The 22479-nt window shown below is 39.0% G+C and overlaps 1 protein-coding gene across 1 annotated transcript in view; it reads right to left on the bottom strand.

Annotated features, from left to right (window-relative positions):
- Window positions 1-10309: 10309 nt before the first annotated feature.
- The window catches only part of LOC125130422 (ovostatin homolog 2-like), a 50783-nt gene continuing 38613 nt past the window's right edge, over window positions 10310-22479 (bottom strand). The window contains 10 exon segments of the mRNA XM_047785764.1: window positions 10310-10476; window positions 10904-10975; window positions 12548-12650; window positions 13263-13331; window positions 13691-13781; window positions 15953-16077; window positions 16758-16967; window positions 18074-18285; window positions 18996-19161; window positions 20930-21004. Of these exon segments, the coding sequence (XP_047641720.1) occupies window positions 10923-10975; window positions 12548-12650; window positions 13263-13331; window positions 13691-13781; window positions 15953-16077; window positions 16758-16967; window positions 18074-18285; window positions 18996-19161; window positions 20930-21004 (1104 nt within the window). The 3' untranslated portion in view covers window positions 10310-10476; window positions 10904-10922.

Below are 22479 nucleotides of genomic sequence, written 5' to 3'. Positions count from 1 at the left end.
TCTTAGACTCATTTTAAGGCTTTAAGTCGATCTTAGACTCATTTTAATGGTTTTCAGATTAATGCTATGTCTTTGCTTTCTCATGCATCAGTCATCTCATCAGAAACATCTTTCCTTTGCCATAGTAATCTGTGTCTAAGAACTCCTTCCAGGCGGAGGAGATAAGAGACTGCTCAGCTTAATTCCATGCCATGCTGGTCACTCCATCCCTGGTCAGTTCTCCACTCACTGGGGTTCTCTACCTCTTCTTGATACACTTTATGGCTGTTTTACTTTCACTTCAGTTATAAGTTTACATTTGCCTAAGCTGTCATTTAGTGATTCCAAAACTTGATTATTGTTAGAATCACCTAAAGGTGCTTTAAAAATAAAGTTTCCATGGCTCCCTACCCTAGATTTACTGAAACTAAATCTCTAGCCTTTATGCTGCATAATATATATTTTCAAATCACTTCATGGAGTATGACTGATACTCAGAATGCCATATATATTTAATGAATAGGTGATAAGAATACATCTGTGAGAAAAAATTGAATTTGTGTATTTTCCTAGCGGAGAGGTTGTGCTAATCTTTCTGCATTGTTATTATTATTATTATTTTTTCCCCTTGGCCATGCCCCTGGCAGGCAGAAGTTACCAGGCCAGGAATGGAATCTGTGCCACAGCAGTGACAATGCCAGATTCTTAGCCATTAGGCCACCAGGGAAATCCTTCTCTATATTGTTCTAATTTTAGTATATGTACTGCTGACATGAGCACTGCGATCTATATTTTTATTTTCTATTTAAAGCAACTCTCTGGTGGATTTTTAATGCAACCAATTTGCTAAGCACATAGCATGTTCCATCAGTTTAGATATCCTATAAACGCTGTTACTTGAGTGTAAAGAAGTTTACACTCACCTTTCTGCTGGGACTTGCGGATGGCTGCAAAAACACCATGTTTTCCTAAGACCTGATTGCTCTCAAGCTTCTTCCAGGTTGAGAACTGTTCCTTTAGCAGAGAATGTAACAAAAGCCAGCGGGTCAGGTCTGGCCTGAGGAGGCAAGTGGGGGGGGCAAATAAATACAAGATCGATGTTTTGTCAAAAAATCCTTACCACCAAGTATGCGTTGGCATCACTTAAAGTTTTAATTCATAACTCATCATATCGATTTTTTGAATGACCAACCTTGTTTATTTCTCTTGTTTCATCATTCTTATCTCATCTTATTCAAATGAATTCTTCTCTTCCTTTCTTAAATCTTTCCTTCTCTGTATGGGAATCTTTCCTTTTATTTCTCTTATTCCGATCCACAAATTTCTGTCCTAAAATCCAATGATTTGGCTCATCCCCTTGTCACCATTTATGACTGTACTTATGTCACCCCATTCTATTATTTTAAAAATTAAAAGAACTTATACATACACAGTAAAATAAATCTGAAAAGTCTTTTTTTTTTTTTTCCCTTAGAAAGTCATGTGTATGGGTACCTTTCATGTTCCTGCAATATTCTTTCCTACAAAGCAGATCCAAGTATTTACCTTAAAGTTGAACACATTTTGTGTTACTTTATCGCTAGGGATTTGAGTCCATGGGAAACTCTTGGAAGACATCTCAGGATTGCTGTGGTAACATCGTGTATCATAAAGGAATCTTCTGCTGAGTTCTTCGCTAACATTGCCCTTTTACTGAAAACAGCAGGAAAGCCATTTTACACTACCAATGGACTCTTTTTTTCCCCTAAAATGCACATTAATTATATCATGTCCTCTTTATAAACTCTTTTATGGTCATAATTATCTGCTGGATAAATCCCAAACTCTTTAGCAAGTTTCTTCTTAAGCAAGTCCATAAGATTTCCAGCTGTGGCACCCATCACCTCCCCACAGACACTTTTTGGGGGTATTTTTGATGAAAACATTATCAGTTTCTTACATGAGCCACACACATATACACATGTGCTGTATACATAAACTAAACATATATACATGAGCTGGATACTCTCTGCCTGGAATATCTTTCTCCATAATGACCTTTCTGCCGGGTATCTAGCTCTTGCTTCATGAATCCTGTCAAACTTTCATGAACGCCCAGATGAAATCGCTTTGAACTGCTTTGAACTCCCAGAACTCAGGGACAGAGCTCTGATACAGAATATCTTGTTACACCATAATTATGTATGTTCATGTTACTATTGCACTTAGCTGTGAGAATCTTAAAGGCACTGCTGGTATATTTTATTCATGGTTAACTTTCCAAAGGCTGCAATATTATGGGTCCTTAATGAATGCTAACGGTATTTTAAGTCTTTAATAAATGCAAGCATCTTTTGAACCCCTTGTGGCTTTTAGTCAATTTATGTTGTGTTTGAAGTAAGCTCGCTCGCTCTCTCTCTTTTTTCAGTTTTATTGAGATATAATTGATGGCACTGTATATGTTTAAGATGTGCAGCATACTGTTTTGACTTACATATATTGTGGAGTGATTACCACAATAAATTTAGTTAACACCTATCATCTAATAGAGTTACAGAAAAAGGAAAAAGAAATTCTTTTCTTTGTGATGAGAATTCTTAGGATTTACTTTCTTCACTTTCAAATACACTACACAGCAGTGTGAACTATAGTCGTCATGTTGGATATTATCTCACTGGTACTTATTTATCAAACTGGAAGTTTGTATCTTCTGACCACTTTTATTCAATACACCTCCCCCCACTCTCGCCTCAGGTAACCACAAATCTCTTTTTCTATGACTTTGCCTTTTTAATTTTTTTTTTTTTTGGATTCTGCACATAAAGGAGATGATACAGTATTTGTCTTTGACTTTTTTTTTCTCCTTTTTTTGTCTTTTTGCCTTTTCTAGGGCCGCTCCCGTGGCATATGGAGGTTCCCAGGCTAGGGGTCGCATCGGAGCTGTAGCCGCTGACCTACGCCAGAGCCACAGCAATGTGGGATCTGAGCCACATCTGCAACCTACACCACAGCTCACGGCACCGCCAGATCCTTGACCACTGCTCACGGCAAGGCCAGAGATCGAACCTGCAACCTCATGGTTCCTAGTTGGATTCGTTTCTGCTGCACCGTGACGGGAACTCCCTGTTAGACTTTTTTAATTTAGCATAATGACCTCAAGATTCCATGTTCTTGCAAATGACAGAATTTTGTCTCTTTTTTTTTGGCAGAATAATGTTTCATTGTCTATATATCACCATGAACTATGCACTCTTGATCCCCAAACTTTTAAAGCAGAAACCCATTTCTCAGGGTGCTTTCTTCCTATTCAAGAAACACTCTGTTTTTGGATGAGAAAGATGCATCTTTCCAACTAACAATGTCTTCTGCTGGATTCCCACTCTTGCACCTTCCAGATAGTTAGAAAGGATGAAAGCCAAGCATCCTCTAGTATTCAGGGGCTGGTGAGCTTAATGAGGCGTTAGTTTGCATTTTTTTCCTGTTGTATTTTCACCCATCCTTTTCTAAGAAGACAGTCTGGTATTGCATACTAAAGGTTTGGGCCAGATCTAAAGAAAATTTTCTCCACTCTACCAAAGCTGTGACTTCATATTTTCACTTAATTCTTCTCTACAGCACAGAAACAGTTTCGGGTCAGTGGTCGTTTATGTCATCCCTGATGAAAAGCAGCCGCACAAATCTACTGCTCTCTATGTTGGTCCATGACTGATCCTTTGGAGTTTCTTTGTCCCTTGTCATCACACTCACTCTAACTTATGACCCTAAGATAGTCACCTCATATTTGAAGAACATTCAAATAGTCAGCTATGTGTTTACTTTTAGAACATTCTTATTAATTAAAATGAAGAACATAAATCCCATGAGCAGTGCCTGCTTCCTTAACATCCCCTCTAAATTGGGAAAGTCATTTAATTTTTTAAATGTGAAATTTAAATGGGTAAAGGTATCAACCACAGAAACACACGATTTTTTTTTAAAGGTAAATCCTGTGTTCACGAATGTTCTTTCCTTAGAGGATGCAGAACCATTGTTTCCTATTCTGTTCATTTCGTGGGGAAATCGCCTTCACCATTTACTAGTGAGGAAAGAGTTCACTAGTAAAGTTAAGGATGTGGAGGAAGGTGGAGCAAAGAAAACTGGTGTAACACGTTCAGCATATGGAAAATACCCCCCTTTCCCACTCCCATACATTCCAGTGTGCATTTCCCGCTTCTGGTAAAGCAGAGATATGTTTCATCGTGAACTGTGAAAGTGTAATGTTGGGATAAGGCCACTGTACAGTTACTACTACTAAGAGGTCCAAACAAAAATCTAAATGAATGCTCTCAAGTTCAAAATCATTGCTCTAGTCAAAAATGCATTTGCGGATGCTTCTTATGGAAAACATTTTCAAAACATCAACAGTTTCTTTTATGAAATCTGGAAAACGAGTCCAGGAATTATCAAGATAAAATATAAATAAGACATACGTTCAAGCCTGTGTCTCTTGCGTATATACTGCAATAACATTAATGTGTAGTTTGTACTTCTGTTTCCAAAGATATCCATATATTTAATATGCAAAGACATTTTCTATCCATAAGCTTTTTTTTTTTTTTTTGGTCTTTTTTGCTATTTCTTGGGCCGCTCCCACGGCACATGGAGGTTCCCAGACTAGGGGTCGAATCAGAGCTGTAGCCACCGGCCTACACCAGAGCCACAGCAACGCGGGATTCGAGCTGCGTCTGCAACCTACACCACAGCTCACGGCAACGCCGGATCGTTAACCCACTGAGCAAGGGCAGGGACCGAACCCGCAACCTCATGGTTCCTAGTCGGATTCGTTAACCTCTGCGCGACGACGGGAACTCCTCTATCCATAAACTTTTGTCTACAATGAAGAATGATTGTTTTCTATACTCTTAAAAAGTAAGTAGTTAATATATATTGGTGAAAGTAAAAATAAAGAAGAGAGAAATTAAGTTGTTTCCAGTCCTGTGAAAATATTTTCCAAGTTCCAAAGTCAAGTTTGGAGCATAACTTCTGTTCTGTCCTGTATCCCTCTCACCTTTGGTCTTTACTTTCTTCAAGGTATGGTGTCTCAGGTGGTATTGACAATTTGTAATATCAGGAAAATAGAAACCTTCTGGAAAAAAATCAATTTTGCCAACTTTATGATAATCACTTCGCTGATAGTGATATTACTTTGCATAACATGGAATGTCATGCAAGTCTTTCCTCTTTGATACTACAGGGCAAAGGGAAAATGGGCCAGGAATTTATCATGTGTTGTGTAACAAATGAGAACTCCTTCTTCCCCCTGCAGAAACTGTTCTTGGCGGGAATTCTACCCACAACCCAGCAGGCAGGCCCGTCATGCAATAGGTGGTGAGCAAGGCTCCTCTGTCTTCTCCCTTCAGAGGCTTCTTTGTGTGAAGGTCGAGGGTGGGGCTGTGTCAGGGCAGCAAGCCCCCGGCGTTCTCCTTGGAATTACCGTCACTGAAAATAATAAGCTTTCTGTAAACTTGCTTGGATTATAACATCAAAGTTGTCACAGCAAGTTATAAAAATTTCCAGAATCTTTCTGCCAACAGAGGCTGATGTTCAGGCCGATGGTCTCTGCTGGGAAACGGTTGCCCTAAATGCAACCCTTTTGCAGAAAAAAATTACAGTTTTGTTGTAGCCAAAAGGAAACTACATTTTCTCTCCCTGTATTTTTATTTTTTTCTTGTTAGGGCCATGTGTTCCCAGCATATGGAAGTTCCCAGGCAAGGGGGTCAAATTGGAGCTGCAGCTGCTGGTCTAAGTCACAGCCACAGCAATGCAGGATCTGAGCCATGTCTGGGACCTATACCTCAGCTCTCAGCACCACCAGATCCTTAACCCACTGAGTGAGGCCAGGGATTGAATCCGAATCCTCATGGATACTAGTTGGGATCATTCCCACTAAGCCACAACGGGAACTCCTATTCTCCCTGTATTTTAAATATTAGTATATTAAGAATGTGGTTTGTGTGTACAATTTTCCTTCCTTTCTTTGCAAGCCCCTGGGCGGAACCTCACAGGCCACGTTTGGATTCTAGTTCTATGACTTAAGGAACAAATGACCTTCAAGGATTCACTTAAATTCCCTGTGCTTCTCTTTCTTTGTCTGTGAATGGGAATCGTTATAATAGCAATGATTTATAAGTCTATAGAGGGGGTAAAATAAATTAAGATATATAAAGTGATTAGTGCAGTGCCTGTCATGTAGAAAACATTGGATATATATATCCCTTTTGAGACTAAATATCACACACACACACACACACACACACACACCCAAAGTTCTAGTCGTGAAGAGCATTACTGTGAGCAATGGATAATTCGTTTCTTATTTACAACCCATCAGGAAATCTTACTGGTTATACCTTCAAAATGTACCTAGAATTTGATAACTTCTGATTATCACCACTGCTACAACCTTGGTCCAAAGCCACCATCATCTTTTGCCTGGATTTCTGCAGAAGGCGCTGCCGTGTCTCTGACAGGCTGTTCTCAACACAGCAGCCAGATGATCAGTTTTAAATATAACCAGATTAGGTCACTTCTCAGTCTGGGGCCCTGCATTGGATCCCTTTTGCTCAGTGTGAAAACTAAAATCCTACCAAGGACCCTCGATCCCCAACCTGGTGTAGTGCCCTGTTAGAATTTCCATCGCCTCACCTAGCGCTGTAGACTCCTTCTTCCTCTGTCATTCTAGCTACACTGACAGAGCTGCTGCTCCTTGAACATAGAAGATACACTTCCACTCTATGCCCCATGAAATTTTTTTCTAGCTGCTTCTGCTGTCTGGAATATTCTTCCTTCAGATAACTACGTGGCTAACTCCCTCACCTCCTTCAAAACTTTGCTCAAATCTCACTGCCTCACTGAGGCCGATCCTAAATCTCCTACTTAGTATTTCAGACTTTCCCCTCTTCCCATCTCCCTGGGCATTCTAGATCCTACTACTGTCTCTATAGTTTTTATTTTCCATAACGCATCGCTTACTGATTTCCTATTTTTTGCTTATCTATTATGTTGATTTTATGTCTGAATATATTGACTACATTACCTGTAGAGTTTCTCTCCCCCACTGGAATGTAAGATCCACAAAGACAGCTATTTCTTACTAGTTTCATTCATTGATATACCCCAGCCATGTAGGAGAGTTCTGAGCACATATAGGCACTCAAGGCTGGGGGTCTGATTGAAGGCAGCATGTTAGTGGTGGATAAAAGCAAGTGGACCTATGAGCCACTCAGCTGTAGGTCAACAATGGTCCAATATCAACAGTAATTAATAGAATAGTACTACTAGAGAGATGAGAGGGAAGGAGTTAAGGTTGGTATGCAGATAATTGGTGATGATATCACACACTTATGGGCCTCTCAGTAAAAGCTGGTTTATGAGTAGATGAAGGATCCTATAAAGGTGTCCATGAGACATTTGGTTAAAGAAGTAGGAATCTGTGGGATATATGGTGCTGAAATGCAGATATTTGGGACTCATAAAAATTCCTGGATACTTTTTTTTTTTGTCTTTTTGCCATTTCTTGGGCTGCTCCCCCGGCATATGGAGGCTCCCAGGCTAGAGGTCTAATCGGAGCTATAGCCGCTGGCCTACGCCAGAGCCACAGGAGCACAGGATCCGAGCCGTGTCTGTGACCTATACCACAGCTCACAGCAACGCCGGATTGTTAACCCACTAAGCAAGGGCAGGGATTGAACCCGCAACCTCATGGTTCCTAGTCGGATTCGTTAACCACTGCGCCACCATGGGAACTCCTGGATACCTTTTTTTGTCTTTTTTTTTTTTTTTAGGGTCACAGCTGTAGCATATGGAGGTTCCCAGGCTAAGGGTCCAATCAGAGCTATAGCTGCGAGCCTACACCACAGCCACAGCAATGCCAGATCTGAACCTCATCTGTGACCTACATCACAGCTCACGGCAAAGTTGGATCCTTAACTCACTAAGCGAGGCCAAGGATCGAACCTGTGTCCTCATGAATGCTAGTCAGATTCATTTCTCCTGAGCAAAGATGGGAGCTCTCGGGATCATAAAAATTCAGATGATAATTTAAATCACAATATTTTTAGTATGCATAGTGAAAAGAGAAGAGAACACGTTAGAATCATGAAGAAAAATACTATCTAATGTTTGGGAAAAGAAAGTGGAGCCAAAAAGGAAGACCAGTAATTATCCAGAAAGTGGGAAGGAAGGAAAATATGTGTATTACGGGGGAAAATCACACCTTTATGTGATGATGAAAGAAAAAAAAACGGTAAAAGGAAAGAGGCTGGATCCAAAGACAAGAGAAAGAAACAGTTGACAGAAAGAGGAGAAGGCCAGAGAAGATGAGATTTACAGAAGAGAGTAAAAGGAATGCTAGGGTTAGGCTTTTCAGGTACTAGTTAGGCGTGATTACTATACTGTAAGAATGTGATAGATGGAATGAATTATTCCCATTGGCCACATACTTTTTTTTTCTTCTTCTTTTTAGGCCTGCACCCATGGCATATGGAGGCTCCCAGACTAGGGGTCGAATTGGAGCTGTAGCCGCCGGCCTACGCCACCACCACAGCAACATCAGATCCGAGCTGCATCTGTAACCTATACCACAGCTCATGGCAACGCTGGATCCTTAACCCACTGAGTGAGGCCAGGGATGGAACCCGCAACCTCATGGTTCCTAGTCGGATTCGTTTCTGCTGAGCCAGGATGGGAATTCCCTGTCCAAGTACTTTTGTGTGGAGGGAAAAGAGGGGCAGATACCATACCATGCTTTGATAATACCAGCCTCAACCAAATGAAAGGTATACATCCTCTATGAAATATTCCACAGTGGTCTGCTTTACTAAGAGCATCTTAAACACCCACGTGCACAAAATCATATTAAAGTTTTGTACTTCCCATTCAACCATTCCTGAAATAGAATGTCTCATTTCCATTAAAATTTGGACCAGGGAAATGACTTTGGTTTTCTGTCCAAAATAAACTGGGGAGATGCTTTAGTGGAGGTAAGTAACAGAGGCGTATTGTTTATCCACAGCTTTCTGTTCTTTAGAAGATACTCTGATCTCAGTCTGTGATACCGGTTCATTATGACACCAAACAATTTTGCAGGGGTAAACACTGAATCCCAGACTTCCTCTGTGCCTTGAGGTATAGCAGGTAGCTCACTTTGCCATGCCCTTCTTCCCTCATTATCATTTGAGGGACAATTTTATTATGGGAATAGGCTAACTGTTGAATACATGTCAAGTAAAATGAGCACTGAGAATTGATTATTTACTTAGGCAAAAAAGGGGAACTTTCCCACCAAGAGAGCTTATTTACCACCAAGTGAATTTTCTTCATGTTTTTTTTTTCTCAAATCTTTAGCACAAAATGTACTAGAAGAGTCACATTTTCCTTGAATGGAATCCTTGAATATCTGTAGAGCCCAGCAAGTTTTTAAAAAAATATATGAGTACCGATTATCTACACATGTGAAAGGCCATGTTATGATAAACTAGGTGTAAAGGAATTCTTAACACAGTGAAATAAACTCCTCTTGTAGCACCACACATGGGCTGACACAGCAGTTTACCTCTGACGAATCCATAAATAAATATTTAAAAGCCCAGGTGTAACTTACATTGGTACACAGAGACTACAAAGTAAATAATCCCCAACTGTCTTCCATTAAGACACGCTATTTTTAATTTGTTGAATACTGTTAGGCCCTAGGACACTCTGTTTCCATTTTTTTTTTTTTTTGACTCTACAACTGGAGAATTTATCTCCAGCTTTTTCTAATCTGTAGCAGAGACTCAGAGTCAGAAAGCCTGTGTTGAAGTTGGTAGAGAAATTATTTCAGCTCCAGCCCAGTTCCCTCCAGTTTCTTCTTGTCTCCTTCTTCTAAACATTACCTCATTGCTACAACAATAAAGTTAAGCAAAGCAGAGACATTGAGTACTGCTTGTCAGTAATAAGAACAATAAAATGATTTTTAGAGAAATAAAATGTCCTTGGGCAACTCTTGATCATGTGTATGAATTCAATGAAACTGTCAGTTCATTTGTGACTTTCGAAGTGCACTCTCCCCCACCTCTTTCACTAAGAATAGTCTATGTGTCTTGTATTTCTTTTTATTTCACTGAGCTCACATGAAGTCCTCTTTCTCTCCCTGCTCTCAGGGGACCCTACCTTTCTCTCTCTCTTTCTCTGGATATTGGTGGGTTCCATAGTCAGTACCCCATAATGCCTAAAAAGAGTAAAGTAACTTATTAGAATCACTATCAAACAAAGCTCTGAGTTTTCTAGAATGAAAATTATGAATGCTGCACTTAAAGATCATAGACTCAGATGCAGAATAAGAGGGTTTAATGGAATAGAAAAGAAACAAAATCTGATAAGACGTCATGGCAGATTGCAGGCTATTCAGAACTTGAGGTGGTTCATGGTTTTCTTCCAGGTTTGATACAGAAGAGGGAGTTTGTTCAAAGTAAATAGTTTTCTATTTCTATTTTAAACCTGGGATTTAAAAACATTGTTTAAACAATATATAAATGTGTGTATGTGTATATAAATAAATATATAGATATAAACAAATACATATACCAACATGCACAAATACATACACATTAACATATATGTATAAAATATATACGTACATATTTAATAATGTATCAATTTATAAAACAAAGAAGAGTTTATTTAATGAAACATTTATAAGTGGCACATATATAGCTGAAAATCCTTTAAAACTGTTTTAAAGAAATTAATAAAAATCTGAATGTTTATCCCATCTGAGGGCTTATCTAGTGCTTATAATTGTATAGGCCCCGTGAAGTCACGGACTTGTCGTTGATTCATCTATTTTTATTTTTTTTATTTCCTTAGGTTTACAGTTTCTTACTAGATGTGTTTTTAATGATCTGCAACGTATGTATTTTCTTACCCTTTCACATACTTTGGTTTCACTGGGAAACTGAGACACTGTTGATGTTGTAAGAAGCAAGGGCATATTCATCTGAAAATAAAAGGAAAGTTCATCCTTATAAAATCTCCAACTTTCTATAACCAGATTATGTCAGACAATATAGACACACTAGGTCTAATCTTTCCAATAATTCTGGAAGAGACTCAGTCACTTCTATTTTCTAAAGCCAGGAATATCCTATTAAAATTTAAGCACTTGACACAATATATTGAACTAGTAAATAGAAGAGCCAGAGACTTGACAAATTCTGCTTGATATTCAACAAGAAACCAATAGCACTAAACTTTTTTTTTTTTCTTTTTAGGGCTGCATTTGTGGCATATGGAGGTTCCCAGGCTAGGGGTCTAATTGGAGCTACAGCTGCTGGCTTATGCCACAGCCACAGGGGATTCGAGCCTCGTCTGTGACCTACACCATAGCTCACAGCAACACCGGATCCTTAACCCATTGAGCGAGGCCGGGGATCGAACCTGCAACCTCATGGTTCCAGATTCGTTTCTGCTGCGCCACAATGGGAACTTCTTTTCATTGTCGTGTGCTTGTTTTTAATGGAGAACAAAGAGACATAATGGTGTCTGTTTGTGGTTGATCCAGGTTTTATGAATGGTACACATTTTGATAGGATACTTGACGAAGAAATTACCATGTAAGTAGACATTTTTCTTACTATTGTTAAGTTTTTCTGTTTCAATCCAATTGTACCAATGTTTAAATTTTTGCATTATTATAGTAAAGATTCAAATTTTTTTCCTTGGTTTGCAAATTTTTATCATTCATTTTCTTAAAATGATTTTTATTCTTTTCCATTATAGCTGGTTTACAGTGTTCTGTCAATTTTCTACTGTACAGAAAGGTGACCCAGTCGCACATACATATATACATTTTTTTCTCACATTATCATGCTCCATCATAAGTGGCTGGATATAGCTCCCAGTGCTATACAGCAGGATCTCACTGCTTATCCATTTCAAAGGCAATAGTTTGCATCTCTTAACCCCAATTCCCAGTCCACCCCACTTCGTCCACCTTCCCCTTGGCAATGAGTCTGTTCTCCATGTCCATGATTTTCTTTTCTGTGGAAAGGGTCATTGGTGCTGTATATTAGATTTCAGATATAAGTGATATAATATGGTATTTTTCTTTCTCTTTCCAGGGAAATTTTTGATCATTTTTACAACATCTTAGTAATTGTTTTGGAACCTAGTCTATCAAGATTTTTCCAATAACACTTCAGAACGTTGCTCACTCCTCTTCTCAAATTAAAGTCGATAGAGGTAATATGATGGTGAGTTTTGGCATTAACAACAAAAACAACAGCAACAAGACCTGGAAACTTAGCATGGTTTGTATTTTAAGTTACAAGGGAATTCTTTACATTATATCAAAAAGAGTCTAGGTACTGGAAAACTCTGGTAAATAGAAAAAAAGCCCAGTTAGAAGTTATATCATGTAGTAAAAAAAAAAGGATCAATATATAAAGTAAAACCAAATATTGCTTATTTTTGAAGACTGAGGATGGTTCTGGAAAATTAAGTAGCTCAGGGAATCTTAGATACATATATCATGTTCAGTGGCTTTAGGGCATGATTGTTGCTTGCCTACCTTTTTCATAATAATCATAGACCATGACAGGTGCTGGCTGAATGTTGGACACACGGTTGCTTTGCTCAACAGAGAAGGAGAAACTATTTGCTATACCCCAAACCTATAAAGATACAAATTATAAATACATTATGGCATGTCTCCAGAGGGGAAATCACTGAGCAAATTATTTCCAGAAGTTCATGATCTACCTAATTAAATAACTCCCGGGCATCACAATTTTACATAATGAGAAAATAATGAGTTAGGTAACATTAAACTGTATAAAGTTTAAGTTTCACCTCATATTGAGGTGCAAGAAATTTAGTTGAAGGCAGCAGAGTAATGCAGGCATTTATGTGAATGTTAATGATATACACAGAGAAAGGGGGACTCTAAAACTCATGCCAGCCTACACTGGAGTTCAGGTTGAACTACAAAGGAATTATATAGCTACTCTTGGACCAGACTATGTTAGATGCCGTGAGGAATGAAAAACAGGGAAATGATGTTTATAAACTTGAGAATCGTCTAGTCAGATAACCAAGGCATGTATGAAATAGCATAAAAATTAATCAGGAGGAGAGATTAGTGGGATGGAAGAATACTGATCATTTTTAATGTCCCATATAATTTTGGCAAGCCCCATCATGCATATCTACAAGAAGTAGAAGCATCCATTTATCCTCAGAAGAAAAAGAAATTTTTGGAAGAAAAAAAAATATCTTCAACTTACATTTTCTAGGAAGAAAAGAACATGGTCATTCTTGACTTCACTCTTCATTACTTGACCATTGCTTTCAAGCTTTAAAGGAATGGGCAGGAGGGATAGACATTAAAGAGGACCATTCCAGAATTGAATGTTTCATGCTTTTTATTTAACCAGTTATCAAGAATTTATTTTATGGACTGTTCCCTTGTGCAATGATGTTTTCATAAGCACAAGGAGGAACTAAATTAAAAAAAAAAAGAGGACTGTGGATATGGGAAATAATGACTGCTAATAGCTACAAATTAAGAACCCATCCCTCCAGTGTTCCAGCAAAAATACAAGTGTGAGCTTCGAATAAGTTTGTTTCAGCCAAGAATCCCATGGCTCACCACTTATTTCATAAACACACAATTGCTTTTTCTGTGCTGAAAGGCTGGGCTTCTATTATTTACCTCCTCAATGGATGACATGACTGGAGTAAATCCTGAGAGCATTTTTACATCAACAAGGACCATGTTGGAGTTGTTGTGAATTCCAGTATATCTGAAATTTAAAAACAAAATACTAGTGTAGACATCATTTTAGAAGAGTGACTTAATCTTATGGCAAGGGTATGAGTACGTAGATCCCAATTGGTTATAAGTCAGGACAAGAGGCAAAGCCGGAGAAGAAACATTTGAAGACAGTCATTCTCACCCATCTGGAAACAGGTACAACCAGAGTGACAATGGATGACATGACACAGAGTAACATAAATTGGAGTAAAAAGTGAGTGGTCTGGACCTGGAATCTCCCCAAATCCTGCTTTTAAGTTTACCTGAGGTCTCAGCCTCAGGACTTGTAGACCAAACTTTTAAATTTATATTACATATACATATGTTAGCCTTAGATTTGTACAGAACTTAAACGAGACCTTTTTTTACAAAGTAGGAAGTTGACCAAACTATCAAAAGGCATGTCCCCCAGAGAACTTCTAGGTTGTTCCCTGACTGTGGACAGGATTGTTGGGACATGAAGTTAACAGCAGTGTATTAAATTCTTATTCAGCACTGGTATTCAACAGATTTTCAAATGAAAATCCTAAGAAAAAATCCCCCAACTAATTTTACTCAGTGTTTCTCTACATAGTAATCAAGATTAAAATGATTTGGAATAAATTACATTTTAATTCAAGGGAATTATTTTGCTTTTCTTCTCTGTGCAGTCATAATTCAGCATTTGCAGGTTTTTCTCCCCCTGGATCACCCATGTTTGTCTTTAGAAGGAAAAATCAAATCTCCATTGTCCAAAACTGACAGTACTTCCATACAAAAAAGTGAAAGCATTGCTGGAGCATCATTGTGGCAGAAGCTTTCAAATGATACTTACATACTTTATGTACAGTACAGATGACATATGCATTATTTTAGCTTTTAGTTTAAGATGTACTAAATTGTGGTGTGTGCATAGAGAGCCATAAAGAGACTGCCATAGAAGTATCGCCACAAACATATAAACTAAAGATAATTACCATCATTAGTATTTTTAAAATGTCCTTACTTTTTTAATACAATTTTTATTTATTTATATTTATTTATTTAGCTTTGTAGGGCCACACCTGCTGCATATGGAAGTTCTCAGGCTAGGGGTCGAATCAGAGCTGCAGCTGCCAGCCTAGCCACAGCCATAGCAATGCAGGATCCAAGCCACATCTGCAACCTATACCATAGCTCATGGCAATGCCAGATCCTTAACCCACTGTGAGGGAGGCCAGAGATTGAACCTGTGTCCTCATGAATACTAGTTAGGTTCATTACCATTGAGTCACAAATGGGAAATCCCTTAATATAATTTTTAAAGCTTAGTTTCCATTTATAGTCATTACAAAATATTTGTTATATTTGCTGTTTGGACAATACATCCTTGAGTTTATCTTACACCCAAGAGTTTGTACCTCCCACTCTCCCACCCTGATATTGCCCCTCCCCGCATCACCTCTCCCCAATGGTAACTATTAGTTTCTTCTCTATTTCTGTGACTAGGCTTCTTTTTTTTGTTTTATTCACTAGTTTGTTGTATTTTTTATAAGTGATATCATACAGTATTTATCTTCTGTCTGACCTATTTCACTGAGCATAATACCTTCAAAGCTCATCCGTGTTACTGCAAATGGCAAAATTCCGTTCTCTTTTATATCTGGGTAGTATTCCATTTACATACATATATGGACTACATCTTCTTTATCCATTCATCTGTTGATGGACAACTAGATTGCTTCCATATCTCGGAAATTATAAATGATGCTGTTATGGACATTGGCATCTGTGTACCTTTTCACATTAGTGTTTTTGATATTGTTTAAAATATTTTTGTTATTGTTTAAAATATTTTTTGTTATCGTTTAAAATATTTTTTTCTGGTGTACTACTTTCTCTCTAGCCCAGGAGTTTGGGGTTTTTATTTATTTATTTATTTATTTATTTATTTATTTATTTATTTGTTTGGTCTCTTTAGGGCCATACCTGTGGCATATGGAGGTTCCCAGGCTAGGGGTTGAATCAGAGCTGTAGCTGCTGGCCTATAACACAGCTCATGGCATCGCCAGATCCTTAACCCACTAAGTGAGGCTAGGGATAGAACCTGCATCCTTATGGATGTTAGTCAGATTCCTTTCTGCTGAGCCACGACAGGAACTTCCTAGCCCAGGAGTTTTGATGTCAAAATAATACACTTACTTGAGGGTTATTGTCAGGCCAAAGTGACTCTGGAATGTATCAGAAGAGTTTTTCTTTACTATTTCCAAGGAAAGGGAAAATCCAGATTCCTTCTTAGGTAGAAGCACATTGTATTTCAGGGTGGCCTAGAAAGGAGAGCAAGTTGTAAGAAAATCCATCAATTTATCTTGTAGCAAAAATTGAAGCACTTACTATTTCTCTTATTTCCATTATTAATAACTTTTTTTTTTTAGGGCTGCACCTGTGGTGTATGGAAGTTCCTAGGCTAGGGATTGAACTGAGCTGCAGCTGCCTGCCTACACCACAGCCATAGCAATGTGGGATCCGAGCCACACCTGCACCCTACACTGCAGCTTGCAGCAATGGTGGATCCTTAACCCACTGAGCGAGGCCAGGGATCGAACCCAAATGCTAGTGGGCTTCTTAACCTGATGAGCCACAACCAGAACTCCAAATGCACTTCATTTTACATCTTCACCATCAGAGAATAAAGTTAAATGTAATCATTTAGTTTTCAGAAGACACCAGAAGCTTTAACAATGTAATTTAATAAAAATATCAGAAAACACGTTTACAGTGACACTCCTCAAGAAACTTCTCAGTCCCCCCGTTATCCTTAAGAGTAAGTAGCTCTTTACAAAATAACTTTCGTTTTCAGCTACTGAGCAGAAAATATCAATGAGAGGAAGAGTAATCGTGAAAATGTGCAAAATGATAAAATAGCCCTTCTTACATAACCGAACAGATAGTCTGACTTCCTTTTACTGGCAAACATTCATCTCCCTCACAGGTAGAGTTCTATTACCTGGATGAATGTGCAACCTTGTCCCTCCACATCTACTGTGTATTGTCCACCTGCTCTTGGCAGTTCTGAACGCTGGACCAGTAAGCGGTTGTCACTGTTAACCTGGACAATCTCACTGGATGCTTCATTGCTAAAGGTGACATTGTTTTGATTGTCAGAGAAGGTCAATGTCATGTAGCGGGTCACAGCAAGAAGGCAGATAGCCGTGTCCTGCACAGAACAGTACAAGCATCAACTCTGGTACCATGCGGTAGGAGTCATCATTTGGCCATGAACTTTAAATCAATCCATAGAAATAATCCTGCAACAGGTCACTAGAACACTGAGAAGCAGTATCCCGAACAATAGAAAAAATATATTTGCTTGTGCTAGTTGTTGCCATTTAATCTTTTCAACAAATCTTATTTAAATTTTTTTTGGCCATGCCCATGGCATGTGGAAGTTCCTAGGCCAGGGATCAAACCTGCACCATAGCAGCGACCAGAGCCACTGCAGTGACAATGCCGGATCCTTAACCTGATGTGTCATAATGGAACTCTTCAGCTTTTCGTTTTCTAATGAGTTTTATAATCGTGCCAAATCTTTTCTGAAAATTAAAGTGTTATGTACCATGGATGCCTTAGATAACATTTAGGCCCAACCATCTTCAAAGATGGGAAGTCAGAATCCAGAAACGATGTTAGGAGATTCACTAACACATGGTTTTACTCAGAAGCTAAGACCACAAAAAAACGAAAGTAAGGAGAGAAGTGAAGATTTTTCTTATGGGAGTAAAACTGCATTTTGTTGCATTTAAATTGTTTTCCCTTAAAGGAAAGACATAAAACACTGTTTTTGATATCCATTTCTTTGGTTATTCATTCATTTCATTTGTTTTTCCAAATGTGTAGACCACAGAAACAGAGAGAAGTATTTCTTCTTAATATGTAGTTTGACCATAGTATCATCAGATTTCTAACTTATCATCAAGTCTCCGGTGCTTATAACAACAGCCTTTTCTAGACCATTCTATTTTTACTATGCAAATTTCCCTTCTGCTTTTACTGTGCAAATGGAGATATAAGTCAGGCATACATTTCCTGCAAAGGCACCTCCTTTTATTCATTTGTATATAGAGAACCCCTACTAGAGTTCCCGATAACAAGACCTGCCTGGTGAATAACAGTTGACTAAATAAAATAAGATTTATAATAGCAAATAGTCTTCATCTCAGATGGTATTTTCTATGATTGCCTTTCTAGATTCTTGCCAAATAGTACCTTTTGCATCGAGCATATCAAACATATCATTATTAATGTCAGAGCCACACCAATCACCTGGGGGTAAGAGAAGCCTCCGTAAGAATTCATCTGTTGGGCAAGCCACTGCACGATCTTACTAGCATAGGTCAGGTCAGGAGTTTTCCGGGAAAGGACAGCCAATAGCACGTAGCAAGTCTTTTCCGTCTCAGCAGAAGGAGTCAGAGGAGTAAAGGATGGGGAAGCATCTGTCTTGGGTTTCTTCGCTCTTTCCCAATATATCACATTATCTGAGAGAAAGGAAGAATTTTCACACGGTCCCTAACAAAGAGAACTGATTACATATAGAAGGATGCAAATTCCGTCCTTGGCTTTTGTTAGGGGCTGAATAGTGCTCTTTACAATCCATGCATTCAAGCTCTCCTCCCCAGAGCCTCAATATGTGACTGCATTTGGACATAGGGCCTTGAAAGAGGTGATGAAGTTAAAATGAGACCATTAGGATGGGCCCTGACCCGATCTTACTGGAGTCCTCGTCAGAGCAGGAAATTTGGACACAGTGGATGCACATACACGGAAAAAAAAAAAAAAATACATGAAGATGGAGGGAGAGGAAGGCCATCTACAAACCAAGGAGAGAAGAAGAAAACAAACAATATTTTATGATGGCAGCTCTAGCAAACTAGTACAACTTCAAATAGCAGCTTCCTGAGGTCGGAAGTGGAGGTGATTATGTTTCACGAACAGTTTTCATTATCGATGGTCGCTGTGCTTGATTTCCTTTATTTCATTCATTTGAGAAGAAGTTAGCAGAAAAGAGAATGAGAGAAATTTAGAAAATACCTAATGTTCTTTAAAAAGATAAAAAGAAAGGGCCACTCCAATTCCATAAGAGAAATGGAATCACAATAGTGAAGAGAGGGTTGCTATGTGATTGCTAAGTTTCATCAGTTGATTCTAAAGTTCATCTCCATGAGCAAAAAGGAACAAAGGTACTTGCTTTTTTTGGTAGCAGATTGATCCAGGATCTGGAGTAAGGAGTCTGCTTGCTCCTCTTTTCCAGCTAATGCAAAAGCATAAGCTAGGATTGCCCGGTTATAGCCATTTGTGACACCATTTTCCAAGGCCTCCGCCAAGCAAAAGAGGGCATCTCGTAGAGCAGGAAACTAGTGATGAAGAAGAAGAGTTTATTTAATTAAATTAATTAATTTTATTTTATTTTATTTCATTTTATTTTGTCTTTTGTCATTTTAGGGCCGCACCCTCGGCATGTGGAGTTTCCCAGGCTAGAAGGTTGAATGGGAGCTGTAACCACCGGCCTATGCCACAGCCACAGCAGTGCAGGATCTGAGCTGCATCTGTGACCTACATCACAGCTCACAGAAACACCAGATCCTTAACCCACCAAGCAACGCTGAGGATGGAACCCACGTCCTAATGGATACTAGGCGGGTTCATTAACCACTGAGCCACGACGGGAACCCCTATTTTATTTTAATTTTTTGGCTGCCCCAAGGCATATAGTTTTTGGGCCAGGGATCAGATCCAAGCCACAGTTGTGACCTATCCCAGCTGCAGCAATGCTGGACACTTTAAGCCACTGTGCCAGGCCAGGGATCGAACCTGCATCCTGAAGCTGCAGAGATGCCACCAATCACATTGCACCACAGTGGGAACTCCAAGAATAAATTTTAAAATAATACTTGAAAGCTTGCTGAAAATTTAATCATTATTTCTAATGTATAATATCATATGCCCCTGCAATATATTTCACATATAAAACTGTTCATTTACATACATGTATGAATCATACTCTATAAAGATCATTACAATTAATTTTAATGGATTAGGGTACTTGAAAATTAAAATTTAATTTTAATGAAAATGTCAGTCTCTGTATCTGATCAGTCATATTTTAGTTAATAATATAAATGCTTTCCATGCAGCAAAGCATGCAAATTTATTTTTAGACCTAAGATATCTCACACTGTTGCCTAAAATAGAGGCTTATTTTTTTGGAGGGGTTGCATCCATGGCATGTGGAAGTTCCCAGGCAAAGGACTGAACCTGCAACACAGCAATGACCTGAGCCAAGTAGTGACAACTCTGGATCCTTAACCACTAGGCTGCCAGGAAACTCAAGAGGCTTATATTTCCTTTTTTTTTTTTTCTTCTTTCGGTCTTGTCTTTTTTAGGGCCGCAACCATGGCATATGGAGGTTCCCAGGCTAGGGGTCTAATTGGAGCTGTAGCCACCAGCCTACGCCAGAGCCACAGCAACGCGGGATCCGAGCCGCGTCTGTGACCCACACCACAGCTCACGGCAATGCTGGATCCTTAACCCACTGAGCAAGGCCAGGGATCGAACCTGCAGCCTCATGGTTCCTAGTCGGATTCGTTTCTGCTGCGCCACGATGGGAACTCCAGAGGCTTATATTTCTAAAGACAATTTTTGAGATGTACCAAGGAGCCTGAAAATTCCAACTGTCTTATTTCAAGAATAGACTTTGCAATCAGTTAATCTGACCCGTGAATTGAGAGGCAGCCAGGATGGACCACAGTTAAGCTGAAAATGTTTGCATACAGAATTGATTAGATAAACTAGCTAGTAGATGATGGTTATACTTGGAACAAGGGTTCTTAATCTGAAATTAATGGCTGAACTTCAGGACATATGTAACTACCTGAAGTGATATGAGTATGTGTATCCCATACATGTGCAATGTCTGTCTGCCCTGGGGAAAAGCTCAATAATGTTCATTCAAGGTTTCTATGAATCAGAAACTTCAAGTAGCATCAATTTAAAGAAGGGCAATGCAATTAACTATTCTCTTGATGTTTCACCCAGTCCAAGAGTTTTTAAATCACTCTGAACCCATAGTCTATTTAGCATGGATTCAGCCAACTGAAAGTTAAAGAAGATGGGAATCCATACAGTGAAATTGAGTCCAGCTTCGAGGAATGCACCAACGATATAGGCAGTGAGTAAAGTGTCCTCTTCATCGCCAACCTAAACACAAAAGAACAATCAGTCCTACAGGCAGCAGAGCACAGAAGAAGAGCTACGCTTCTGAAGGGAAACTAAGTATTAAGGAAACCTTGGAACAAACACTGTTATTCCTCAAAACATCTAAAAATGAGTCATTTTGAAAGGGAATGGCTGGCAACTCTCTGAGCAGGAATCCATCAAGATCCAGTGTAAAATGAAATAAAACATACGATTAATCTCAAGTAAATTTAATGACATATATAATCATTTTAGGTGGACTGTTGTTAAGCATGAATTTCAAGCCATTCATATGACTTCATTTTACTCTATTTGGTATTAATTTGGAAAGGCAAACAAAGAATTTCTGATGGAGTGTGTGGGGCTTCATGGTCTCTTCAAGGATATAGAACTTGAAGCCACTGGCCAAGATAAGAATTACCAGACCCTTATCATCACCCCATCTGTAGTGCCCCCTCTCCTACCTTGAGCAACTTGGCCTACTCCTTCCTGCCCCTACTAGAAAAGGTATGTGGCCCACTCCTCACCCCACACCTATAGGGGCATTATATGCCCCCAACCAACCAGCAAGTGTATCCTAAGATCCCTCTTTCCCCAACCAATCAGTAGGTCAGCAGGTGTATAGCAAGACCTCTCCTGTCTCTCTGGGCTATAAAAACACACACAACCACATGCCTGGGGTCGGCTTTCCCTAATTATCAGGAAGTCATCCCACTGCACTAGCAGTGTCCCTTTTCTCAATAAACTCTTCTTTCTCTTCACCTTGCTATGCTGGGAAAAAAAATTTTTTTTTGACCTATTTTGCATGGACCACAACAGGGTGGAGCAGAAAGTTGCTGTGAAACTTCCCGAACACCTCTGGAAAAGTGTTCTAGGAGGTAACAATAGTCATGTTTGACAGAATCTCACAGTGAAAAATTAGAAAAACACTTATAAGTTATGTGATTGGTAAACTGACTGCAGGTAAAACTCCCCTGGGAACTTAACCATGAAATAAACCAGTATGCACAGAAGAGATTCTCCTTGAAAATGTCAAGAATATGACATAAGAAAATGAATTGTGATACTGATGCAAACGGCATTCAAATGGCATTTGGGATTCACTGATCTACTATAAATCTCTCATTTTATCTTTTAAAGCAAAAGGCAAAAGGCAATCTCTCTTTTTTAGGAAAGGAGTATTTCTTAGGAGCTGTTTTCATGGAAAAATAAGTACAGATAGTGGACAAGAAAATAAGATCCAGGGACTCAAAGCACTTGAATGATAGCAAGGTTTTTTGTTTTTGTTTTTGTTTTTAATCTTTTTAGGGCCACACCTGTGGCATATGGAAATTCCCAGGCTAGGGGTCTAATCAGAGCTATAGACGCTGACCTACACACACAGCTCACGGCAATGCTGGATCCTTGACCCACTGAGCAAGGCCAGGGTTCGAACCCACAACCTCATGGTTCCTAGTCAGATTGGCTTCTGCTGAGCC

This window comes from Phacochoerus africanus, chromosome 7, assembly GCF_016906955.1.
Source record: "Phacochoerus africanus isolate WHEZ1 chromosome 7, ROS_Pafr_v1, whole genome shotgun sequence".
In the NCBI taxonomy this organism is placed as follows: domain Eukaryota; kingdom Metazoa; phylum Chordata; class Mammalia; order Artiodactyla; family Suidae; genus Phacochoerus; species Phacochoerus africanus.
The sequence above is the reverse complement of the archived record's forward strand: the minus strand, read 5'-3'. Positions and strand labels throughout refer to the sequence as shown.